The following is a 27,185-nucleotide window of genomic DNA, read 5'->3' on the forward strand; positions in this document are numbered from 1 at the left end:
GAGATGTTCAAAGAGAAAGTTCTGTTAGAGATGGAAAATCCCCACATGGCTGCCTTTGGGAAGAGGTACCATTCAGCTCTGCCGAGATCCCAGCAGGCGATCACCGTCATCTCCCTGCAGCAGAGACCAACCCAGGGTGTGCAGGCAGCCGGCGCAGCCACGGCTCCCAGGGGAGCAAAGACACCGTAGGGCCTCTGACATGATGGAAGGCGGGGGGTGGCACTGAAACCCCAGGAGCCACGGCGAGCCCCTGCCCTCCTGGATCTGCATCTGTGCTCCTGCACCTGCAGCACCGGGAGGGAGGCTGCAGTCACGGTGACTGTGACTCGCAAAGCTTGAGGACATGCTGGAGTCCCATTTAAGAACTGGACCCCAGCCCAGGTCCTCCCTCCCCAGCTCCCCACTTCACCTCACAGGGGAGGCCTGGGTGTTCTGTGCTCGCAACAGCGGTGAGAAAGTCACCTCAGAAATCCAAGTCCCCACAATGTCCATATCACAATCAATAGCCACATATTCATTTGACAAATAAACACCTCAAGATCCTTAAGAGCGTTCCTATCCTTTGACCCAGTAACTCCATCACTACAAAACTGGTCTAGTCAGAAAATTAAACCGAAACTTGTGTATAAAGATGTTCGTTGGAAACAACCATATGTGAGAACAGTTGAAAACATCACGACACTGCAAACAGGAGAACGTTATGCACTGTTTCTGGAGACTATTGCAGGCCATGAGGACAGGGACTAGGCGTCGGCAGGATGCTCCAGAGACCGAGGCACAGGGTGGGTGCTCATGGCTGGTCTCCCGCAGGGATGAGGCTCCTGGCCACCCAGCAGAAATGTCCTTCAGGTCTTACAGCACCTTCAAACAGCCATGCACTTCCTCTAGGATAGAAGTATTAATACTTGGATTATTCGACAACATGCCGGTGAGCAAGTGAACCATGTCCCCAGCAGCTGTACCAAACATTACCAATTACCAAACAGCAAAGGAAAACACTCTGCAGACACCACGCAAGTGCAGCAGACGGAACCTCATCCCTCCTGGGAGCCCTCCCGGTGGTCCCTGGCAGGAGAGACCTCCACAGACCCCCTCCAGGGCACACAGCAGAGGACTACTCCTTCTTTGAGGAATTTATTTCTTTTAACGACACAATATATTAATAAAAGTTTTGCTTCATTTTTATTAGCCTTTCTAAAGAAATCAACTTACTTTAGATCCAGAAGGGTTTTGTCTTCAAATCCTACTAATATAACAAAAGTTGATCACACTGTCAATCGTTTAACAGTTCATAAGTCCATTCATTCAACAGCTACTTACAGAGCACCTCATATGTGGTAAGTGTTTCCCATCCACTATTTACATCATCTGAGCCACCCGACAGCTTGGTGAAGTGGGTTTTATCATGTCCTACAAACCAACAGATGGGTTAGGTGAAGGCAGAGGAGCCTATCCTGGTCTCCTGACAAAGAAGTCAAGTCATGCCTGGAAATAGGCCTTAGATTTCCAATGCACTGAGCCTCAAACCACAGTCCTAACATAGGCACTTTGAACTTCCTACGGTTATAAAAAAAAGAGCTGGCACCCAAACTGCAAACCATCTTTCTCTGCCATGCAAATGGGATGCCAAAACAATCTTCTCAAACTCTCCAAGATCAGAGACAGCAAAAGATGTCAACTCTTGGGCCAACTCTGATTTACTGGCCATAGGGAAAACACAACCTCTGTTCACGACGGCGCCACACTTCCATCCAGCTGCACTTACCAGGCCCCCATCCCTCCCACCCCTGCTCACCATCTACCAGACGGCTGGGGACAGTGACTGTCTGGGGGTGGCTCCCTGGGACTTCCCTCTGAAGGTGGCTCAGCCCCATATAGATGCCAGTGAGTCCACCTGCTGGCCCGGTCCCCGGGGCAGGGCTGAGGGGATATTGAGAGTGAAGAGAATGGATTCACAGAGGGCCCCTCTGAAAGTTTATCACACCAAGGCTCAGACACCTGGCTGTTAGAACTGAGCTGATCTTCATGAACAACAGCAATATCCATATAAAAGACTCTGTAGCTTTTAAAACATAAGTGATTATAATAAATCTTTGCTCTACAGTCAGTAGGGATTTATGGTTTGCAGACACATTGATAAATATCATTTCACTTTGATTCAGATCCTCAGAGCAGCACCATGAGGTCGCCATAAGAAATGCCTGTGCCACCTTGTGATGGGGAAACAGAGGCTCAGAGATATGCACAATCTAGGGCCGGCCCATGGCTCACTTGGGAGAGTGTGGTGCTGATACCACCAAGGGCACAGGTTGGGATCCCTATATAGGGATGGCCGGTTCGCTCGCTTGGGAGAGTGTGGTGCTGACAACACCAAGTCAAGGGTTAAGATCCCCTTTGAAAGGAAAAAACCCAGACCAAGTGCAAAAGAAACACACCCGGAGACAGGGACTCAACCGAAGTGTATCAGGCAGGCAAAGTGAACCAGCAGGCTGCCCTCTCGAGAGTGGGAGCAGCAGCAGGGAGAGTCCGGGTAGGCCTTTTATATCCAGTGAGGCTGAGCTGAACTGTTCCTATTGGCTGAGAAGGAAGCGGAGGGAAGCGAGCAGGCTTTAAGCTGAGCTGGGGTTTTTCTATAGGTGGAGAAATTCGCATAGGGACCTGAAACTCTCCGCAGCCATTTTGGGTGTTCCTCCCATCCGCCTGCCACCGTCTTAGACATCGGCTAAAACATGATTGCCTAACACCCTTACTGGTCATCTTTATAAAAGAAAAGGAGAGAGACATGCACAATCTGTCCAGGTGACTCCCCAGCATGTGGCAGAACTGAAACCTACATCCAGCTCCACTGACTCCCCAACAGCCTCTAACACACCTTGCAGGTAACTGAAAGTATAAAGTCAAAGGCTCTTGCTTTCAGATATGAATGCAGTTAAAACTATGGCTCTCTTCTCTCCCCCATGCCCACCCCCTAACCTTTTCTCTCAGAGGCTGTGATGAATCAAGGTCAGTGGCACCAGTGAAACGTCACCCTGCACTGAACCCGACCGTCAGAGGCCCAGCATGCATCCAAGCATGTCCAGTCCCACCACCAGCCCACGCTGCCTACTGGGGGTCAGGGGATGAGGAGACAGGCACAAGCTTTGGAGGAAACGATGGGGCAGTGAGGCAGGGACTGCACTAGGCCCTCTGTAGACGTCATTTCATGTGACCCTCTTAGTAACTCACACAGCAGGCATTATTACCCCCATTCCATAAATGAGGACAATCAGGCTCAGACAGGTTAAGTGACTTGCCAAAGGTCACACAGCTAATACATGACAGAGCTAAGATTTGAACCCAGGGCAGCCTGATCCTGAAAGGCCATTGGACAGGGCTGCATTTCCAAAAGAACTTCCTAAACTCGCCTGTGAAAAAAAGGGGAAGAAAACTAGGGCGCGAGACAGAGGCGGCAGCAGCATGAGACAGCAGCGCTTGGGCCTGGCCCACAGTCTTCAGGCCGCTCAGCAGGTGCCCCTGCCCACGCGCGCCTGCTCAGCTTCCGGGCTGTTCTGCACTGCCAGGCATCCCAGGGACAGCCTAACTTCCCAGTCCTGGCTCTAATTGTCCACTGTTCTCCCTACTTTCCCCACTATTATAAATTTTTAAAGGGTGTTCTTAGTACACCCAGGGAAGAGGACAAAATGAGCAGAGAAGACCTTTATTATTGTTAAGTATTAAACCTTTTCTTCATCTGAAATCCCCATGTTGCCTGTTGCTGGTTTTCAGGCAGGACTGGGGCTAAGGTTCCTCCTCCCTGGGTGGTTAAGGCATGGTGGCTTTTAACATACTCCCAGCTCTGCTTACCCTAGAGCCCTCAGGGCAAGTGCTGACCTCTGAGCCTCAGTTTTCCTGTTTGTCAATGGTGGTGATGACCCTCTCTCATGGGACTGTGGCAAGAAGTAAATGGGATCACTCATGCGAAACACCTGGGACAGGAGATGCTCAATAATCTGAGCTCCTCCTTCTCAGTCCTGTGCCTCTCCAGACCCTCCTCTTACCTATAGTCTACCTGAAACAGTGCCCTGCTACCCACCTCCCCACCCCCAATTCACTCTGCTTTTTGCTCCTAGGCCCTGTGCTGTCTATGACCTGCCATTCGCTCACCTGCCCTAGGAAAGTCCGGCTTACCTGCCAGAGGGCATCTCCTATGGCTACAGACAGAAGTAGGGCTGGTTCCCTGGGGCATGTCCCAGCTCTGTGTCCAGGAGGGTCCAGGTGTCTGACCCTCCTCAGCTGCCTGAATCTGGTAGAAGTAGCCGACTGTGCCCAGGTAATCAGGAGACAGGACATGCCAACCTACAAAAGTGTCTGGGCAACAGGGAAGCCTACAGGGCCAAACTGTGACACCCTCTGCAGAAACACCCAGCCCTTCCTTCCACACAGGCTGGGCCAGTGAGGAAGAAAAGGCCCAAGTATAAAATGCACACTCATTCGGGGCTCAAAAGCTTTCCCCTGGGAGCAGCCAGCAGGCAGGAGCAGACCCTACAGGGTGAGAGGTCTCAGCTGAAGAGGGACAGTGGAATGCACAGAGAAAGGCTTGTTTCTATCTTCAGTCCCCTGGGATAATTACCATGTGTGTCTAGCATGCAAAAGGGACAGATCGAGTTTATTAATGAACTGGATCCGCAATCAAAGAGGAGATGCTCATTTACAACGAGCTCTTGGGTAAGAAGAGGAAGAAGGAAGATATATGTTTGTTACCAACTGATTGTTTGCTGTTGATCCAAAACAGATTATCTGATCAAATACCTTCCAGAGAACAACAAAGACTCTCACTGCAACAGCAATATTAACTTTGTTTCTCAGCAAAATATCTGTAAGTTCTATTTAGAAAGGTACAGACTAGGGTAAAGGTTCCTAGGTGCAACAGGGTGCAAACTGTGCCAAGCGTTAAATAATAGTGATCTCTTCTAGGGCGAACACAAGGTTAAGGTTTACGAAACACACATTTCCATACAGACGTGGTGAAAAGCTGTCAAGGCCTGGTCTGGGTGAGCAGAGTAAAGTAAGGCAGCAACCATGCCCTTGTTCTCTCCTGCCAACCAAAACCACTCTCAGTTTAGTAAACACCTGCAGCATACACACCTATCAGGACACAGTCAATTGCCATTTCAGAAGATGGCTGACACTATAGCACCTGGACATCAGGGTGCAGCTCAAGCTGCTGTGCCCCCAAACCACATCTGTGTTTTGACAGGCACCCAGCGCTTCCACAGGTGTGGGCAGACAGGACTCACCTGGGGTGCGGAACTACCTGCCCAGGTACCCGTGGCCGCCCATGCACAAGGGCACCAGCACAGCATGGTGAGCTTCTCTGTCCTCCAAAGTCTCCTGTGACGAACTTCAGCATGCACGCATCATCATTTGGTGTGCCCAACCACACCCCCGCGAAAACTTGCTTGCATATTTTGAGAAAAGGAGCACGTTCTCCCAGAATCGGTGGCGGCCGGCAGGTACTCACCCCACTGCAGAGGAGCCAGCTGCAGGTGCTCCAGCACGAGCTGGTTCAGGAGTCCTTCCACGCTCGCCTCACCGCTGCGCTGCAGAGACGGGTGGGCCTCAGTCAAGGAAAACTCGGCTCCTGCTGAGCCCCTGGGACAGGAAAAGTTCTAGAAGTTTCTAGGCAGAGACTCCCAGACGGGAAACCTCCTACAGAAGACCAATCTCCCTCTTCTCAAGTGATGGTCTAACCAGCTGCTAAGACATCACACTGAGTATGTGGAGATCAGGGGCCTTATAAACATATCAAGGGCCTCTCATCTCTTACCCCAAAATCTGTTAAATTAAGCTACTGTTAGGTAAGAAGGAGAAATCCACTGGGATAATTTTAATCCAACAACTAATCTTGCTAGGGGAAATACAGTAAAGTGGAAGCTTATTTTTCCTTAATAAAACATGCAAATGGTGGTGCACTGTTCAATACGACCCCTGCGTTTCCTGACACGCTGGTTTCATGCTGGTTTCATATTCGCTGTGTTATACATCTTGATGTAATTACACATATTATTATAAAGAGCTCACTTTAGCAAGTTCATAATCGAGGAAGTCATAAAGTCTCTCAGCAAGTATCAGTGGATGAAGAAATTAGGTTTAGAAATGCAGAAAATAGAAGTCTCCCAGGCACTAATATTACACAGTCAATATGGTTCTCAGAAACAGGTCTATAACCCTCTCTCACTCTTCCTACATAAAGTAAAGCCACCATACATAGGTTGCAATCAAAATGGAAAAATTTAGTGTCTGACATTCTCTAGTGATTGGGAAAGTTGGGGGAAAAAACACTTCTTCCTTTAGCACGTTAATTCCGTTCAGCAAACACAGCCAGGGCATCTGCAGCAAAACAGGCAAGATGGGTGGGGAGCCCCAAGGACACAAACCCTAAAGGAGAGAGGCTCACCGTTCTGCTGAAGATAGCCACTTAATATCACATCTGTCAAGACTCGGACATATGCGAACAAAGCCCCTGCAGGCAGACGGAGAGCAGGCAGAGACTGGGAGCCAGGAGAGAGAGGGAGCGGGATCTGCCAGGAATACAGTGGGAGCTCCTGGGTCTCGCTGCGGGCTCGCTGGGGTGTCGAGTTAGAGGCACCCAGTACAGTGAGCACATCTCCCCCACAACACAGTCCAGCTGGGCATCCACGCAAAGCTGCACAGATGAGGGGCTGCCCAAGAGAGCTGGCTGGTCGCACAGGAGTGCAGGCCGAGGTGGTGAAGTACAGGCAGCCAAGGTGCAGGGGAGCCACTGCCCACCCCCGAGTCCTAGCTATTTTGGACTTTTTTCAATTCTTCCAGAATACCATGTGCACTCTCTGGACTCCATATCGTCCCACATCCTGTGCTTTTTGCCTGGAAACACTTTTCCCTGCTCTCTTCTCCCTCCTAACTTTATTCATCCTTTAAGTCTCAACTTAGACCTCACTTCCTCCAGGAAGCCCTCCAAAGGCCCATATGCACCCCCCTGCAGCTCACACTAGATGTGACTGTCTTCCCACTGTCTGGTTTCACCACTAGCGTGCAAGCTCAGTGAGGACAGAGACCTCGTCCTGGGGCCTAGGACAGTGCCTGGTTCACAACAGTAGCTCAATGAATACTGCTGGATGAAGAAATGAACTCTGAGTGAGCAAACAGCCCGGGCAAGCGATGCGGGGGCCACGCCTCTGCCAATGCCAGAACCCACAGCCCTCCATACGCAGCCCAACGCTGAGACCCAAAAACTCTCCCACAGACGGATGCCCGCAGTCCCGCCGATGGCTGCTGCAAATGCTCAGGGCTCAGTTGCTCAGGGTCTTCTCCGCCACCTCCAGCACACTCGAGCTGTTTGCTTCATTCCATACCGGCATAAACTTAGTCCACCTCTTCCCTTCCTCACTGACAATCCCCCACCTGAGGATTCAAGAGCTTGGCAGCTGTGACTGAGGCTCTGGGATTGCACAAGGCATCGCGGCCCAAATGTAGGACCTGCCCCTCACCAGCTCTGTTCTCTCCTCTTAGTGGAGCTGGGCAGCTGAAAGGGCATGTTCTAGAGACTTAGCCCAGCTTTGACTCCTGGTACCACCGCTGACAAGCTTTGACCAATTTACTTAAACTCCCCAGGTCTCAGTTTCATCATCTGTAAGATGGGCATAACAGAAATACCAACTGCACAAGGCTGTCGTTAGCAGCACATGGAACAGCAGTCCTGGCCCACAGTAAACCTTAAATAAACATCACCTATTGCTAACAGTATCCCCATTCTCATATTCTGTTACTCTTCCTTCCTCTCTTAAGAGACAGAACAATTTCTCTCCTTGCCTCAGGAATTCAGCCATCACTTTTCTTGCCTCAGACTCCCTTAGGATCTTACTCTCCCACATGCAATTTATCAAAGTGTTTCTGCCAAAGACAATTCCCTCCCTAGAAGAATTCTCCGAATGACATTTTCTCCATGTCATTATGCGCACAGTCTGTGTTTGTTGAACTGATGTTATTATTGATATAGGCTGTGCAATGAACTCTGAATTATCTTACTTGGTCCTGTGACAATCCTGGGAGTTAGGATTCATTTATTCACATCATTCATTCATTAGTTCAACAAGTAGCTATTGAATGTGCTCAATAAGGGATACTGAGCCAAGACTATGACCCAAGCCCCAGGGAGGTCACAGCCTTGTAGGGGAGACAGCCTTGAAAACAGAAAACGTTGACCTCTAACAACCCCAGTTCTGGGTTTATACCCAAAACAACTAAAAGCAGAGACTCGAACAGATACCTGCACGCCCATGCTCCAGCAGTATTATTCACAGTAGCCAAAAGGTGGGAGCAACTCACGTATCCACTGACAGATGAACAGATAAAGAAAATGTGATCTGACCACACAATGGAATATTGTTCAGTCTTAAAAAGGAAAGAAATTCTGACACATGCTACAACATGCGTTAGCCTTAAAGACAGTCTGCTAAATAAAACAAGCCAGCCAAAAAGGAAAAATACTGTGATTCTACTTACATGAGGCCCCTAGAGGAGTCAATTTCAGAAACGGAAAGTAGAATGGCAGCTGTCAGGAGCTGGGGGAGGGGGCATTAGTGTTGACGGGGACAGAGTTTCAGTTTGGGAAGGAGAAAAAAGTTCTGGAAACGGATAGTGGTGACGGGTGCACAATAAGGTGAAAGTATTTAAAACTCCTGAGCTGAGTAGTTTAAAACACAGCTGAGATGGTAAGTTAAAAAAATAAATAGAGGAAAAGCCGACCTAAGGAAGGAGTCTGTCATTAGGAAAAGTTGCTGTGGAAGACGAGGGAGCAGCAGCGGGTGCAGAGAACTAAGGATGTCCCAGCAGAAGGGACGTGTGCACTGAGTGTTCCAGAAGGAGCTCAGGATGAGCTGGGAGAGGCAGGAGCCTCGAGAGCAGGGACTCGAGCAGCTCAGGGGACCCCAGCGAGAGTGGCCGTGGAGGCAGTATGGCCCAATACGATGCAAGAGGAAATTGAGGCCTCCGAGGGGTGGGCTGCAGTGCCCCAGCTGAGCCCAGAGTGCCTGCCAGCCCTTCCCTCAGCCTTCCTGCCACCGCTGTTGCAGGTGGCTTCCCCTAACCGTGCCTCCCTGGCCGTCTCCTCCCCCTCCTGAGGCGAGCTTTGACAAGCCCCAACCAGGCTGCCTGCAGGGAGGCAGCACTCTTCAGCTCCGTTCTCTCTCTGGAAAATCAAATCCCACTTTCTCTCACAAGGAGCCAGCCCACGTGGGAAGTGCATAGGGTGCTTTGGACCTCCAGGTTGTTTGGGACCTCAGAGATGGCCTGCCCAATCCCCTCCCCAAGCCAAAGCCACAACAAGGAGGTCAGGCCCAAGGGGCACCCAGGCAGCACCTGAGTATCAGGCTCTCTGTTCAGAGACCCCCACCACAGTGAGGGAGGGAAGGGAGAGAAAGGCAGGCCCCACTCTTCTCAGGAGAAATGGCCCATGATGTCACGTCCCCCACAAGTGCAGTCCACAGCCAGTGACTGACTGACTGACACAGGGAAGGGGCTTGCAAAGGCTGCCTCTTGCCTGGAGATGAGACTCACGACCCAGAGTCAGGTGGAACTCCAGACTGGTGGTGGGCCTGGGCTGCAGCGGGACTTGTTGCAGCCCTGCCCCTGCTCCCCCCAGGCTACTCCTGGGAGCCACCTGGAGGGGCCCCCTCAAGGCCTGTCTTCTCAGCTTTCCGTTGAAAGGAGGCAAAGGCTTTTCTCCCTGCTGGACTGTGAGCTCCTGGAGACATCTGTTCTCTCACAACTCAGCACCTAGTTGAGGGCATGTAAGTCCACAGTGGGGTTTAGAATATACCCGTGGTTGTGATCAGCTGCCAGGGAGGGAGAGCTGTTTAGCCAAGTGGTTAGACCACTTACTCTCACAAAGGCCAAAGCCAGTGGATCTCTATGTCCCGGTAATGCTCAGATCACCTATGCAAACCACCAAATTTCTGTTAAATGGCAACCCGCTCTCAGTTTTCCAGAAATTTAACGTTCCTTAGAGGAGTTGGTTGGTATGAAGAATGTATCGGCTGGGAAGGTCTCTATCTTTATGACAGGGCACAGTACAGTGTTTAGTTGCCATGAATAATGAGTGAATTATTGTTGTTCTTTTGAACACACATATTTGAACATTCTAACACTCAGTGCACCAGACTAAATATTACTTCTCAAGGTGAGAAATGTCAAGGGATCTCAGCAGGAAAGATTATGGCACTTTTCTGGAGGAGGGGGCTGCAGAGCAGAGCACCTACCCGGCGCAGAGGAGGCACCTGGCGGCGTCTATAGAGCAAGCGAGTGAGCAGGCAGGCAGTTGGGCACACGGGCACGTGGCTGAGGGGACCTTGCCCCACCCTTCCCACAGCCTTGCCAGGTGCAGTGATGGGCCGTGCTTATTCCTGCACTTGCTCATGAGTGTGGGGTAGGAACTGAACCCAGGATCCTGGGCTGCCCCAGGCGTTCACAGTCTGGCCTGGTGAGGCTGCTGCACTGCACAGCCTCCTGAGGCTCCCCATACCCATGAGGCATTACAGATTCTGAGGGCCAGTGGGCTTTTGGGGGAGGGAGCAGCAAAAAAATGCAGCCCCACCACACCCTGCAGATGTTCACGTGTGAGTGCATGTAGATGCTAATAGCCAAGAGCTCACATTTCCTGATCTGAGCAGCTTACACACTAAGTGATTTAAGTTTCATGCCAGCACCATGACTAGGCATCATGTCCCACCTGCAGAGAAGGAAAGGGAGGTGAAAAGAGGTCAGGAACCCGCCCAGGCCACACAGTCACAGCAAGTGCCCAGACAAGCTGACCCTAGGCCTGTGTCTCAACCACTGACTGCTAAAGGCCTCCAAGTTACAGAAAGGGGGCAACAAGGTAAGTTAGGCCCAAAACATGGAGCTTTTGTGTGTGAACATGAGCACGCATGCCAATGTGAATGGGCATGTGCACATGCAACCACAAGTGCACATGCTCAATTCACGCCCCGAGCCCTGCACAAAGGTGGGCCACCAACAAACTTCAGGGCCTGCTCCCTCGAGGCCCGAGGAAGCCCCTGCATTGCTGTGCTCCTCTGGCCCCCACTCACCAGACAGAACCCCAGCTGGAGGCCCAGGGCCCGGGCCCGCCCTCCCTCTTAGGCCCACCCAAGGCACACCACGTGGCTGAGGCCAAGCCTCACAGGATCAGGTCAGGGCACTGAGAGGGAAACCTCCAAGATGGTCCTGAGATTCCAGCCGCCTCTTACTCAGAATGGAAGAGCAGGAGAAACAGCTGCAGATGAATCAATGACAGTCTGTACCTCTCAGGATGGCTTCCTCTCAAGAATCTCTGAGGCAGAGGCCCTGGGGCCTGCTAGCATGAGAAAAAGGAGAAAAATGTGGAGACAAAGAGCAAGAGAAAACACAGGCCAGAGGGGCCGGCCCTGCCTGCAGATGATGGAAATGCGTCTGCAGCCACTGACAAGAGATACCCAGCTGCTGGCAGAGTATGTCAGGCCATGGCACAGACACCATATTTTACTTCTTTACTTGGAAACAGTATGGCCTGGTCCAAAAATGCTCCATTCCAGGGCTCCCCAAAGGCCTGCAGGGCCACACCTGCTCTGAAGCCACTCTAGCTAGCTTCCACTGCAGAAGCACACAGGAGCATGGGCATTCCTCCACTGCAGAAACCGCACCATGCACGGGGCCCTCAGCCAGCACCAGTGCCCAGGTATCTATCAGCTGAGGGCTGGGTGCTGTGTTCACAGCCTCAGCACATAGCTGCACCTCCTTGGTACAACGGAAGGCATCAATTCGCACTCAACAGGTGGTCAGGAGAAAGAAAAGGCAAAAGGTGGGAAGGCTTCCAAACATACCTACTCTACAGGCTCCGTGGGAGCTAGAGAGAAACAAACCCACACCCTCTCCTCAAAGGACTCGCAGTCTGGAGGACACAGGCCACATTTCTCACAGCCCCAGCAAGGGGCTCCCTCCTCTATGCTCTGCAGCTCTAGCTAGATTCTTCTCCTGTGGGACTTCAGAGGCTCTGCTTTAACCACTCATTTCCATGTCTGTTTTCCATAGTTGACTTTGAGCCTCTTGAGGAGCAGGACTGTGTGTGTCACCACATAGTGCAGACCCCAGAGCACAGTGTGGAGAGTGGGGGACAACGCCTCCTAAGTGTTCCACGGATGCCTCTGCCAAAACTCACAGGTAGGTAATAGGGTTGTAATGACCACACGTTGTCCTCTCCTTTCTAGACTCTGTGCCTCTGTCTTCCTCCTGGGATGTCCCTTCCTCCCCTCCTCTCTCTCTCAGACCCAGCAGAACCGTGGCCCTCGGTGGAGGGGCCCCTGAGCAGCTGAACACCCGCCCACCACCCTGGCACATCTGCATGATGCTCTTTAGAGCCATAACCCAGTGACGCTGCTGTGACAACTCGCACATGTCTCTCTTGCAGCACCAGGAGCACCTCTGCCATTTCTAAAGCTCCAGTGTCCTGCGCAACTCCTGCGACCAAAAGTAGCTCGATGAGTGCTGGTTAAATAATTTACTGAAAGCAGGCATGCAAGTTTGCACGAATGTAGGCATGAAGGAATGGATAATTTTCATCATAAAGTTGGTCTAGATCCTCCACAACACTCATCTTTAGAATGAAGAAAACAGAAACTGAGGAAGGCTTTTGGCACAGAGCCAGATACACGTGAGGGAACCAAGCCTCAGGAAGATCAAACGATTTACCTGCCGCAGTGACAAGAGGGACAATAGGCCTGGCCCTTGACATTACTGAGCATCAGATGATGCTCCAGGGTTTACAACTGTAATTTCTGGCTGGAGAGAGCCCATCTCCCTGCACACAAGGGCACAGGGTGCATGCAAACCCACTCCCATAGAACTCTGGCCAGTTCCGTGGACTCTCCCGTGGCCACCACTTGGCACCTGCATCCCTGACCACAGCCACCAAGTGACTGACCCCCTCCATCCTTGTCACTCCATCAGCCACACTAACACAGCCTGCTGTGATGCCGCCAACAGGAAAAAACAAGCAAGTGTCCTTTTTGAGGGCTCTCAGAGGTTTCAGGTGATTAATTCTCATTTAGGGTAGGTAGGTTTCTAGAAGGTCCCACACTGGCCAGGGCAGCCCCCTGCACACTCCACTCCTTCAAGTCCCTGCACCAGCAAGACCTTCACCACACAGTGGGAGAGGCTGTCTCCCTCCCGAAGGGAGGGGCTCAGGGATGAGACTGGAGGGCTGTACTTCTGGTCGGTGCTCACCCCTGAGGAGACCACAGGGCACTGTGCACACAACACGGTCATCCTGAGCGGGGTGGTAACCGTCCTGGAGGGGGTGGGCTTTTGCTGAGTCAGTTTCCCCAAGCCCCCACCCTGCCACCCTGGCGCTTGGTGTCTCATCGCTGGCGGGGGCCCCCAGGGGACCATCTCCAGCAGCCCGCCCCTGCAGGACACACCAGCCCCTACAGAGGCAGGTGAGGACGGGACCAAAGGGATGTGACAGCAGCAGAGGGAGCAGATCTGCCATCTACACTCCTTCCCTCTGCAGCCGCCATGCAAGGGAGCTACTTGCTCTTCCATAAAAAGATGTCACATCTCCCTTCTTTGGCTCATGACCGGATCTCTGCAGGCCACACCAGCTCGCTCTCATCAAGGACAAGGGCAAGCAGTGGTGCACGTGCACTGCTGGCAAACCAAGCCCAATTTCACTGTTGGGGTTTGGACTTTCCACTGTCATCTCATGGCCCACATGACCTACAGGCACAAATTCATACTTGGAGTGGTCACCAATTCTCAGTGAAGGAAATGCTGCCAGTGGGGGATTACAAGTCCCAGAGAGCAGGGGCAAGGAAGGGAACAGGGTTGGGACGCACCTGAAGGTGGTGGGAACTGTCACAAGTGCTTTGCACAGTCCCTTCATCCAGGTGGGGCGGCAGCAGCCAACATCTCAAGCAGGTGAGGAGCCAGAAGCCACTGGGCTTGACAGCTCGGCCTGGGCCACCCCATGACAGGCGGCCACCCACCGAGCATTTGCTTTGGCACCCAAGCTCATTCCCACACCCCGGGCACCTCCTGAAGGGAAATGACTTGCTCAAGAACCCCTGCCTGCTGGACTGGCAAAACCGAGAAGCTTCCAAGTGTTCTCACCGGCAGAGCCGTGGAGACAGACACAATCACAAGTTGCTGTAACATTTCACAACTGGAACAAGGAGAGAGAAAGTTTTCTATGACATAGTATGTGAAGTTTTCCAAGATATGTAGCAAGTGAAAAAAACAAGATGCAAAACGGCATATACGTTTTGCACAAAAAAGGAGGGGCGGGGGGTAAAGAAAAATACAACTGTGTTTGCAATTACTTCTAATTTCAGAGAGAAATTCTTAAAGTTTATACAAGGAACAAATAAAAGTGGCCACTTGGAGGAGAGGCAGGAACAGGGCAGATGGGAACATCTTTATTAAAAAACTTTCAGCTAGGTTCACCTATTTAAAATAACATACAAGTAGTTTTTAAAAAGCAAGCCATGCAGTGCAATACCACTGAGCACTGCAAGTGAGCGGCAGACCTGCAACAGGGGCTGGTTGAAGAGGGCTCCATCCCAGCCAGATGGGGGAAGATCTGGGGTTGCGAACCACTGATACATCTGAGGCTAAATGCACATTTTTGTGTTTCTTTCTCTCTGCTTTCTTTCCTGATTCACTCCAGGGTTCAATATCACTTGTATGAAATTAAGACCTCAGAATATGGCATATTACTGTCTTATTAAAAGCCTCACGCTAGGCTTCCGAGGTGGTGGCAAAACAGAAACACGCCTAGCAGGCCTGACTGGCCAGGATGAGGAGACTGCACAATTAGTCAGAGGAGCAGGCACTGTGTGAGTAATGACGAAGTTGCCAAACAGCACTGGGGCTTGGGAGACCTCTCCAAAAGCATATTTCTGTATTAATTTGCTTTTGGACCCGAGTCATAAAATTACACAGCTGAGCTCATAAAGCTAATTACCTGCATGCATGTCCCCCTCCCTTTCAGCCCATAAGCCACCAAAACAGCCTCACATCTGCACCTGTGCACATGAACAGCAAAGCTGGCTGGCCAATTGGCCACTGTCACAGCCGACACTACAACATTACAGTGGTGATGGTGGCCGTTACTGTTGCTTAAACACACATACCTGGCATTTGGGGTGGGAGGTCAATAGATACTGATGACAGCGAGGGGAATTCCTATCACTACTGCAGCTGTGGAGAACATTTCCAAGGTGCCTACCATGGGAGAGGCCCCGAGATAAGTGCCTATCACATATCTTCTTGCTTTAATACACACTATTTTCAAATTAAGACTTCAGAACACAGTGAGTACGAAACAGACACTGTTATTTCCATTTCAGAGAAAAAGACTGAGGCCCATGGAGGTTGTAAGAGAGATGGGCAGGGTGCAGGCTTCAAGCCAGGCAAGTCTGACGCCAGAGCCATGCTCTGGACCTCACTTTCAGGCACTACTGGACACACTGTGTGATCCTCACTACATGAACGAGGACCCTAATACCCAGGAGGCTGGGTGGTGCCAGGGCCCAGCCACTGGCCAGTCTCCTTCCTTCCAGAAGCCCTGCTGGGAACTCTCCGAGGTGCTGACCAGGCTGCCTCCGCTCAAAGCTTTTTCTAGTGACCCAGGAACACAGAGATTACATCTCAAATCGTCAACAGGTTCTTGTCCCTGAGATTCTGCCCATCTCGTAGGAGGGCAAGGACAACGACACAAGCAGCAGGAGGACCGTGAAGTCACTGCCAGTGCTGACCGCAGGCTCTGCCAAAGTCTCTGGGCCCACACCCACGTTGCCATGACTAAAGATGCCTCCTCTCCAAACCCTCCGGAAACTCAAGTGCCAGCTCCATCCTCATCCCCAGAGCCACCCACAGGCCATGGTACCACCTTTGCAAGGGAACGCAAATTCCTCTCATAGCACCTCCGAGCTTGCCACTGTCTGCCTCCACGACCCGGCTGCGTCACCTGGAGTCCACTACAATTTGCACACACATCACCTGAGGTCCACTACAGTTTGCACACACACCCTGCCCATCACACCTCTGCTCAGATCAGCAAGTGCGATGACAGGCAGCCCTGCCCCCACTGCTTAGCTGCTTTGTTTTCCCATGAAAATACATTAGTTCATAGAATATAAAAATGCAAGCCAATAAGGAAAGAATTCAGAGACCCTCTGTGGTTCTAAGCCCCAGGAGAGTAAGAAATGGTGTCCCTAGTCACCAGCACTGTGCCTGTGACCACACAACAATTCATTCACATTTAGTCCTCAGAACAATTTCAGGTTGAGGAAACATCCTCAGGGAAGCTAAGTAATGCTCCCAAAGCCACACGGCCAGGAAGGGTGGGAGTGAGGATTCAAATTCAGGGTCTTCTTCTCCAAGGGCAGCACCCCTTTCCCTATCCAGACTCCTCCCATGAAGCTGCACACGTCCAGGGAGATCAGCCCAAGTCCACAGGGTACCAGAGCACCTGGGTCAGGGTCTCACCTGCAAAGCTGCTCTACAGGAACATGGAACCTCGAAAGGCCCTTGTCAACCACTCGATGAGGGCCAGAGTCCCTTGGATGGGAAACATCTCACTTTTTCTCCTGTGAGGCAATCCATGACGTTTTCTGTGGTAGGACGTGAGTGTGATGGGGACGCGTCTTTTCAGCAGTATTGGCTTAAGCCCATATATGGTGTGAGATGGCAGTGTTAAATTCCAGGAATCAGTGGCATGTGTAACTGGGGTCCACTCCTGGAAAAAGTGGGACAGTGTGGCTACTTGCATGGGAAGGACAGCCCCAAACCTGGCCAGCGGGAGCCCCAGCAGGACATCTGGCAGGCCAACCCTCCACACTAGGGCCCTGCCTAACTCCCCCAGTCGCACCAGCAGCCCTGGGCCCTGGGCATTTGCTGCCATGACTGACTCCCAAGCTAGACCATGCTGAGGAGCCTCAGGACCAGGAGCAGGTTCACTCTCTCTGAATCCCTAATTTAGAGCTGCAGTAGCGGCATGTGGTAGAAGTCAAATGAATGGGTGAATTTTTTCAGCAGTGAGGCAGGAGGAATTGTACCAGTAGCTTTCAGTTACCACCTACCCAGAACCACAGTTTATCAATAAATCCCCCCCCCCACACACAAGCCCAGATAAGTGAGCACCTACCATGCACTGACTATGCAGGTAGCATGGAAGGAAGCTGCACCTCCTTGGAATAGCGGTCTTCTCTGCATGTGCATGTGCGACGACCACACGGCACACATAAGGCAGTGCTGCATTTGAGCTGCGTGCCCACCACACCCAAGAGGCAGAGGAGATGGCTCATCAGTGATAGAAGGGCAAACTGAGGCTTACAGAAGTTGCATATGTCATAGTAAACAGGTGGTGGATGGAACACATGACTTGCTTTCTCTGATGGTATCATATCTCTGTGCCATCCTGCAGCTTAAAATCTGGCTAGAAGAGAAAGAAATACGCATTTAAAGCCCGGAAACAAACAAAAAAGGATGTATGCTAAAATATTATAGAGTCCCTACACTTACAGAGGCCTTGTTCCTTATTCGTTCTCCATGCACCACAGGGCTCAGAGCAGTGCCATTGTCCTGGGTTTCCACTGCAACCTCTTAGAGCTGGGATTAGTTCATGGGTCAGGTCACCTACAGCGTGGTGGGAATCCATCCCCAGCAACACCCCTCCATCCCAACTCAACACCCTTACAAGACCTCACCAACAGCTGAGGTGCAGGAGGCTGGGAGAGAAAGCAGAGAGAGACCCTAGTTCCCTGTCCATTTTTACGGACTCTTGTGCCCAATTTCCAAAGGCAAGCAGCACAATCCCACGACACAGAGCCAAGCATGTCCTAGACATACCGTGCAGATAAGGAGCAGGTGGCGAGGAGGGCAGCAGAGCGCCTCCCTACAATGAAGCTGGTCACATCACTCCTTTGCTCAAAATCCTTTGGTGGCTACTCAATGCTGTTGGGAAAAAAATCCCAGCTCCCACCTCTATGATGAAAACAATAAAACACTGGTGAAAAAAATTGAAGAGGACACAAATAAATAAAAAGATATCCCATGTTCATGTGTTGTAAGAATTAACATCATCAAAATGTACATATTATCCAGAGCAACTTACACATTGAACACAATCCCTATCAAAATATCAATGACATTCTTCACAGAAATAGAAGAAACGATCTTAAAATTCGTATGGAACCACAGAAGACACTATATAGCTAAAGCAATCTTGAACAAAAAGAACGAAGTTGGAGGCATCACATCTCCTGCCTTCAAAATATACCATAAAGCTATAGTAACAAAAACAGCATGGTATGACATAAAAACTAATGGAACAGAATAGAGAGCCCAGAAATAAACCCACACTGTCACAGCCTACTGGTTTTCAACAAAAGTGCCAAGATCATGCACTGGGGAAAGGACAGTTTCTTCAATAAATGGTGCTGGGAAAACTGGATATCCACATGCAGAAGATTGAAACTAGGCCCCTATCTCTCACCGTACACAAAAATCAACTCAAAAATGGATTAAAGGTCTAAATTTAAGACTTAAACTATGAAACTACTAGAAGGAAACACAGGGGAAATGCTACAAAAAGAAGAGTGGGCCGTACTTTTTGAGCAAGACTACATAGGCACAGGCAACTAAAGCAAAAACACACAAATGGGACTACATCAAACTAAAAAGCTTCTGCATAACAAGGGACACTATCAACAAAGTGAAGAGACAACGTACAGAATGGGAGAGAGTGTTTGCAAACTAAACTACAAGGGGCTAATACCCAGAATATATAAAGGACTAAAACAACTTAACAGCAAAAAACCTAATCATTTAAAAATGGGCAAAGGATCTGAACAGACATTTCTCAAAAGAAGACATAGAAATGGCCAAGAAGCACATGGAAAAAAAGCTCAAAATCACTAAACATCATGGAAATGCAAATTAAAACCACAACGAGATACCATCTCACCCCAGTTAGAATGGCTATTACCAACAAGACAGAAAATAACAAATGCTGGCGAGGCTGCGGAGAAAAGGGAACTCTCCTACCTTGCTGGTGGGAATGTAAACTGGTACAGCCATTTTAGAAAACAGTATGGAGGTTCCTCAGAGAACTAAAAATAGATCTGCTTTATGACCCATCTATCCCACTGCTGGGTATACACCCCAAGGAAATGAAATCAATACATCAAAAAGACACCTGCACTCCCATGTTTGCTGCAATAGTATTTACAATAACCAAGAGATGAAATCAACCTAAATGTCCATCAATGGATGACTGGATTAAAAACTGTGGTATATATACATAATGGAATACTATTCACCTATTTAAAAAAAGATATGCTATTATTTGCAGCAACATGGATGGAACTGGAAACCATCATGTTAAGTGAAGTAAGTCAGGCACAGAAAGATAAATACCACATGACCTCACCTATCTATAGAATTTATTTTTTATAAAAGTATTTTTCACAGAAGTAGAAAGTAGAATAATGGTTGGGTGGGGGTGGGGGTCACTGAGGAGGAAAAGTGGTGACCAATAGCTACAAAGCTATGCTACCTACCCTAAGTGAATCATTGTGCAGTATATGCACGTACTGAAACAACAGACTGTATGCCACAAATATGTATAAATAAATGTTAAAATAAAAAAAATAAAAATTAAACAATCATAAAAATAACAAATCCCAACTCCCTAACACAATGTACAAGTTTCTTCATGACCCGTTTTTCCCGCTGACCTCCCCCTTTGCAGACCTCACGCCCTCGGGTATGCACGTGTGTGCATGCGTGTACCGCCATCTGAACTACTGATCCTGGTGTCCACAAGTCTGTGCTTTTGCTGTGCCCCTGCTTTCCATCTGCCTGGAGCACTCTCAGCCTCGTCACTGTAGTGAATATTTACCACCTTTGAGCTGAGACAACAGCATACTTGGGACGTCCTCTCTGACCCACTCCACGCCAGAAACCAGCCCTTCCTTCTGCCCTGGCTGTCAGTACCACGCCATGGAGATCACCCATCCTGCACCTGCCACATGGTGCTGTATCTGCGCCCACTCAACTCTGAGCGTCTCGATTCACACCACAGTATTTACTAATAGCTGCTGCATACACTGTGATGGGTGCTGGGGATAAAATGACCAAGACGAGATCCTTCCTACTTTTAAAAAGCCCAGTCTCTCATGCAAGGACTATATCCTACTTATTATTAGTCATTCATCTTTATTTATTACATTTAATTAGTCAGTCAATATTTGTGCAGAGGCTTTTTGTTTAGAAATGTTTTCACGCACACTGTCCCAGTTAATCTATGTATCTTGGGAACCATGAATGTTTGCTTTCAAATCTTTGAAAAACATAGCCAGGTGCAAAGAAAATGCAGAAGGTTAATAAAACACCTTTCCTCTCATTTCCTGCTAGGCCATCGGCAGTGAAATATTTGGTAATGTACTGTAATCCAAGGACCGTTTGAAAACATTGAGCAGCTTTTGAGATCTGTCTAAATTTATGTGAACAAGTTTACCATAACCTGGTTTGATATTTTAGAACAAAACAACTGCTCAATCTACCCTGCCCTTGGGGAATGTGCCACCCAATGGGGATTTGTGAGGTTCTCTTGCGCACCTGTGGACCCAAGATGTGTTAGGAGAAATAAGCGCCATGCTCGGCATGGCTGGTTATCATCCAGGGTCTACTGAGCAAAAGCTGGAAATCCATCATGACAGGAGCTGATGCAGAGGTTTCAAACCGGCTTCTAGGCAAGTACCCTGAAGTGGGTGCTCTCCGGGGGGTTGCCTTTACTCGGGGCATCCCCGTCCCCAAAGATGGGCTCTCTGCATCCCATGTGCCAGCTCTAGCATGAATAACTACAGGTGCAGGGACTTAGCCCAGCCCCACTTCAGCTCAAATAAATTAGCAAATTGTCATAAATAGAAATTACACTAATGGAAAGACTGCTTTAAATGATTAATGAGCCTCTTTCCCATGACTTTGTTTTTTAATTTGCATCATTAACTTCCAGAATGCTGATGCTGCTGCTGTTCTCATCTTGGTAAGTGCACCAGCGTCTCGGCTGAGCTCCCTGGTGTCAAAGACCCAACTGGACAGAAAACACCATGCAGCCGGATGTGCTGCCAAGAGGAAAGGTCTGCAATCAGTTCATTGCTGCAAATCCTGCTTGGCTGGGAATATTCTAGAGTCCCACAGTGGAGAGTGGGTGAAGTCGACAGAGACCTGCATGGGGAGGCAAGGACCAATTAGCAGTGTGACTAAGGAATGCTGCCACCTCTACAGGCTTCCTCTGGAAGGCCCTGGCAGAGGCCAGAGGCTCCTGTGCTGTTCCTAGAGGGAACCAAGAGCACAGCACCAGCGGCAGGCAGCTGCATGCGAATCCCCACGTGGCCTCTTACTAGCTGGGCAACTTGAGCAAGTGAGTGAACCTCGCTGGGCCTTGGCTTACTCATCTGTGGAACGTGGATAAAACTTCAGAGACTTGTGAAAATTAAGTGAATAAATCTGTGTAAATTGCTCAGAACAGTACCTGGCATCTAGTGAGGGCCATATGGGTGGTTTGCTGTTACTTATGTACTGTAATTTTATGATTCTATTATATAACATATGCATGCTCATAATAACAGTGTAAAGCTACACGACTATGCCAGTTGTCGGGTTAGGGCCATAGCTACGCTAAGTGTCTGGCTGGGGTTATTGTCGTACTCCTGCCGACGTAGCCAATTGTCTTGCTAAGGCTATTCATAACTAAACCCAAAACATTTAATTATTTTAATTACACTAAGTTTTCCATTTGTACTGTCAGGGCTAGGGCTCAGACCCTTCAAAACCATTGTACAGACTGGGTCAACAGACCCCTCATATGCCAGGCTGGGTCACCAGACTCCTCACACGAAGGTCCACACTAGGTAATTGGGAAAGATCCTGGGAGCCATTGGCAGACAACACAAGCTCAGTCCTCAGCAGCAGCAGTAGAAGCACCTTATAACAGCCTCCAGCAGTGGCGGTGGCAGCCTCCCAGAGGGTCCCGGTGGCCCTCCCAGCAACAGCCTCCAGCAGCAATAGTGGCCTCCCCGTGACCCCCTGGGGGCATACTGGGAGCAGGGGGGGCCCCATGGACCAGAGCCACTCATCCTTTATTATACTTAAGTCCATAACCCAGGACACCTGGGTGCACATGTGCAATTACATCAGACAATAACCGAGGAACACCTGGGCACACGTGCATATTTACATCAAATGCTCGGCAAGACTCTGAACATCTGAGGGACCCTGACTATTTTCCTTCACTTTCCCTATAGTACAGTACATGTACGTGCCCAACATGCTCCCAATCACACAAACGCGATGCAGGTCAACTCGTGTGCACATTGACACACACGCAAATTTGAAACAGTGCTATGCACACTTCTCCAGCTCTCAGGAGGCAGCCAATCTGAACTCTGTGCTCTCCAGGTGTCAAGCCCTGATTCCTTTCAGAGTAATATTAAGGTGTGCAAGCCCACCATATGTGGATTTTGGAGAGACAGCAATCAGATCTGTGTCCCTCCTACCTTACTCCCCCTGTCCACTGAAGGCCAGACAGCCAGGGCAGTCAGACAGCATTGCTAGCCAGACACAGTGGTCTTCTTTGGCTGGCAAAGCCTCCCTGCTATGAGAGATTGAAGGCCTCTGGACCAAGTTATTACAAACAGCTATAAAAGCCAATTCCCTAAAGGCAGATACAAAATGCAGCCCTGCGTTTTGTTTAAGATGATCAAGGAATCAGCTGTACTGATGATAGGAGCTGTTAGTATTAAAATTCATTTCGATAAAACTATTTATTTAAACATGACTATTAGAAAAACATAGTACACTGTGTTTTAAAAGAGGTTGGTTTAAAGAGGTTTAATTTTTCTCGGGAGAAGAGAAGACAGAGCTCCATTAAGAAGGATCTTTGAGAATAAACGAGAAGCCAATTACAGAGGCTAAAAGGGAGCCTAAGCAGCCCGGCACAACCAGTTTAATCCCCTCCTCTGTCTTAAAAGGGAGGAGAGGTCAGCTGAAGGCACCTTCTCCTTATTGGAAAGAAAGAGTCTTGGAAATTGAGAACAAAGCCCAGGTGTGGCTGTATTCCAGGTGGGTTGCTGCAGTCGTGATCAACCAAATAGAGGGCACTGTGCCTAAAATCCTTATAGGGTTATGCTCATAAAGCCCCAACTAAAAACTACTGACAAAAGTCTCAACCACTTGTGAGCCTCTTTGGTTTACAGAGGGTGTCTGCCATCTGGGAGGACACGCACCAACACCACTCAGCCATGCACAGCCTGAGACACGAGCTGCCTTGCACCCCTGCCTGGGAAGGTCACTCCTCCAGGATGTAAGATGCCCCACACTCTAAGACAAACAGTGGCACTGCTCCCATCCTTTCACGTTGCAAATCACGTGCACTTATTTGACCTATGCATCCTGCAAAGACAGTCCATCTCCCACTCTGGGCAGTAGATTCCTCAGTGTCTAAATCCCAGTTTGCCATTGGGTTCCTCAAGCCTGTGCCTCACCCTCAAAGCAGCCAAACAGGTTAAAAATGCTTCTCCAGACAGAATGGGAGAGACGGATGCTCATCAGAGTGCCTGGTAGAGACTGCCTAGTCAGTGCAGGCCATGGGCCTTGTGGGGATCTGCCACACTGTGCACCTATCTCTTCCTTTTTAAAGCTATACGGGTTGGATTCTGGCATGTCACCAATCCTCGAAATGCTCTATGAAGGAGATTTGCAACAAAAACAAGGAAAATTAGAAGGTCAGATAACACCAAGCCCGCTCAATGCGTATCCCCCACCTGCAAATGGTCGTGCAGGGCTGCCTCTAGAAAAGGAGCCAGGTTTTGATTCAGACCCATCCTGCTAGTTGCAGACTCCTTTCATATATTCATCTCAGCTCTCGGCACAGTGCAACGAAGCTGGCAACCAGCTAAGCTGTTTCTGCATCACTGAAATGGAAACCAGTATTCAACAAATGCTTTTAATCCCTATGTGCTACTAATCATATTCCGTACTGGGGCTGGGAAAAGCAAGTGCACTCTATCGGGGCAGGGTTTCCAGCACATAGTAGGCCCTAAATAAATAGCTGGTGAATAAACGGGATTCCACCAGACTCAAGACAACACAATCTGGCAAGAGAGACAGTCTTCAGAAAAACACTTAATTTTCTGAGATTCCTAAATACTATCACCAACAAGAATGAAGCACAATGGTCATAGGAGACCCAGGGAAGGGGCAGCTGCAGCCAGCGCAAGAAGTGGGGAAGGTCAATGGCAGGGAAGGCTCCCAAGATGAGACAGGTGTGGCCCGCCTTCCCGGATGAGTATGGAGGAGCTGCACAGGGCTTCCAGCAGGACATGGGCAGGAGATCACACCTGCCAACGGCTTCTGGAGTTGGGGCTATGTCTGCACCTTGCCTATGCGACCTCAGTTGAAGCAGTCAACAGGAAAATAACACAAGTCTTGGGATCCTGACTATCCTGCTAGCTGAGCAATCTCAGGTGAATTCCTGGACTTCCAAAGTTTACTTTCTTCTAAAAAGTATCTGCTTTGCAGGTTTGGGGTAAGTAAATGTTGGCATACTGCTTGGCACCTGGTAGGTGATCAAAAGGGCAGACGATTCTTAGAATGAATCCTCACGGCAGCGTTCTGCAGCAGGTTCCATCCCCGGGGCTGGAGAGAAGAGCACACAGGCCCTGCAGGTCTCACAGCCTCACCAGAAGTAGCAGAGCCAGCCTTATGAACCGGGCCTCCAGCCTCAACCAAGCTGCAGCTTCAATCCTACCCCAAAGTCAAACACAGATGATTTCTAGATCATGTGCTGAAGGCTATGATCTGCTACGAAAAGTTCACAGAAAGTTGGCTATATTAAGGTTTTCCAAGTTCAGTAAAAATTGTCCAATACTGGTGGCTGGACAGTGAGAAGGTTGAAAGGACAGTGTACCAAGGAGCTGAAAGTAAGTGTATGCTTTATCCAGAAATCATTGACGTATATCAAATAAGCCCAACTCTCTGGGGCCAGATGATGACTGTGCCAGGCAGAGACTCCCCGCCACCCCCACAGCCCTCACCTCCAGGAAACTACACAGACGTTATAAACAAGGAGGCTCTTATCGAGAAAGAGAGCTCTGGGTGAAAAGCTTCCTTTAAAAATGGCCGGGCTCGTGCTGGCAGTGAGGACAGGCCAGTGTAGGAGCACAAGCTGGATGAGGGCTTGACATGAGGAGTGCCTTGTGACAGGGACTCTGGGATGGAAAAGGAGAGAAGCAGAGAGACAGTCAAGGGCCTCTGCCACAGGGTGCGCGACCATGAGGCAGTGTAGAGGGCGTGGGCGCTGTGGGCCACAAGGGACAGAGCCACGTGCTCTGCCACATAAGTTCTCGCTGCTCACCAGCACACTGTGAGGTGGAGACCATCACTGTCCCCACTGCATGATGATGACAGAGACACAGAGGGAATGAGGCCATGACCAAGGTTGTGTGGGGAGGGGAATGGAGGCTTTACCGGCCCCTCTCAGGAAACAGGACAGCAGACTTTGTGGGTGTAGTGAGGACACACACTAAGCAGCCACCACATAGTAACTGCAGAAGCGGTTTTGCATAGGCATAATGATAATAAAAATGATAAATAGGGTTTAAGAAAAGAGAGAATTTTGGGGGGGTTTTTTGTTTTTGTTTTTTTAAGGAAAAAAGGCAGTATCTGATACATTAGCTCATCTGGTTAGGCCCAGTGCCAGAGTGTAAATCCCATTCCAGAATTAGTGAATTCCAGGGTTGAAATCATCATTAAGGTTCCCAGTGTTCATGGTCCCTTAGATGGCTGATAGCCCTGGGCCACCTCCTCCACACAAGGTCACCCTGTTCCCTGCAGGGATGTTCCCCAGGTCCTCTCCAGGCAGTCTGTGAAACACAGCCCTAGGACCGCCAGATTCACAGCCTAGAGGCTTGGGGTGCACTGGGCCAGTTCCTAGGGACGTGGTCCTAAATGTCTTTGTTGCAACCTCTCTGGTCCAGGCTCCCTGTGATAAACCCTAACATCTGCGTCACAGAGCAGGCATGAGGCTCAGGGGCAAGAGGGACCTGAAGCAGCCAGGGGCTGGTCAATACCACCTGGGGGTTTCCCCAGAGGGCACCACAGGCCTGCTGGGAGGCCCCACACTGAGAAGGGAGCCCTGGGTGACCACTCACAGACTGAGGGTGGGAAACCAGGAGGCCACTGTCCTTACCAGAAGAAAGGAAGCGAGGAGGGAGGGGAGCAACCTCAGCTCAGAGGCTCACATCCAAGTCTGAACCCTGCAGGTGCTCGGTGGTGAGTGGCCCTTGCTCTGAATCAAAGTGGCAAGGGGTGCGCCCTCATTCTTTTCCTTGTCACTCCGTTCGTTCGGTCTTCATGATCCCTGGTCTGGAACTGCTCATACAACATCACAACATCTCCTCAACCGACCTCCCCAGTAACCTTTGCTTCTCTGCAATCCACTTGTCATGCTGTGGCCACACGGCTTTTGAGACATCAACCTGGCCATACCAACACTCTGCCCTCAGGAGAAAGTCCCAACCCTTCAGCGTGGAATAAGAGCCCCTTCTGTATCCTGCTGCCCTCCTCAGTCTGCACGCTGTTACCAGTCACACAGAATTTCTTAGGTCCTCACTGCTTTCCAGGCTCTGGAAGGTGTTTAGAACACTCCCCACCCCTGCCAGCTCTTACTTTAGCAAACCCCCCATCTTAGCCTTCAACACCGCACCCTGAGTGCCCATCTCTGTGCCTGTCCCTTCCCTTACACAGGGGCATCTCCAGGGCCCAGCACATAAGAAAAACAAAATCCCTATAATACTCGTATGTATCATTAACCAGGGAAGAGTGGGGCTAGAGTCCCCAGGGTCCTCACTGCTTACCTTGTTGTTGTAGATACTACAGATAGCTGTGCATTTATCTACTGCAAGACCCCCAATTTCCTTCAGAACATGTCTACCCAGCCTTATGTGCTACATATGGGCAATTTCTGTAATTGTGGATAGCTGTCAATTTAGGCTCAATTTTTTTATAAAGTCTAAATATTTAGATAATATTACTAAAATTGTATAATGAAATTATTAGCTAATTCAATC

The 27,185-nt window shown here is 49.8% G+C and overlaps 1 protein-coding gene across 6 annotated transcripts in view; it reads right to left on the minus strand.

The window, feature by feature from the left end:
- The window catches only part of TRAPPC9 (trafficking protein particle complex subunit 9), a 649,394-nt gene that overhangs the window by 141,977 nt on the left and 480,232 nt on the right, over nt 1–27,185 (minus strand). For all 6 annotated transcript variants that reach the window (XM_063079205.1, XM_063079204.1, XM_063079202.1 and 3 more), the window contains one exon: nt 5,501–5,591. In XM_063079205.1, the coding sequence (XP_062935275.1) occupies nt 5,501–5,591 (91 nt within the window). The remainder of the gene's footprint in view (nt 1–5,500; nt 5,592–27,185) is intronic.

Source organism: Cynocephalus volans, chromosome 15 (assembly GCF_027409185.1).
Source record: "Cynocephalus volans isolate mCynVol1 chromosome 15, mCynVol1.pri, whole genome shotgun sequence".
Classification (NCBI taxonomy): domain Eukaryota; kingdom Metazoa; phylum Chordata; class Mammalia; order Dermoptera; family Cynocephalidae; genus Cynocephalus; species Cynocephalus volans.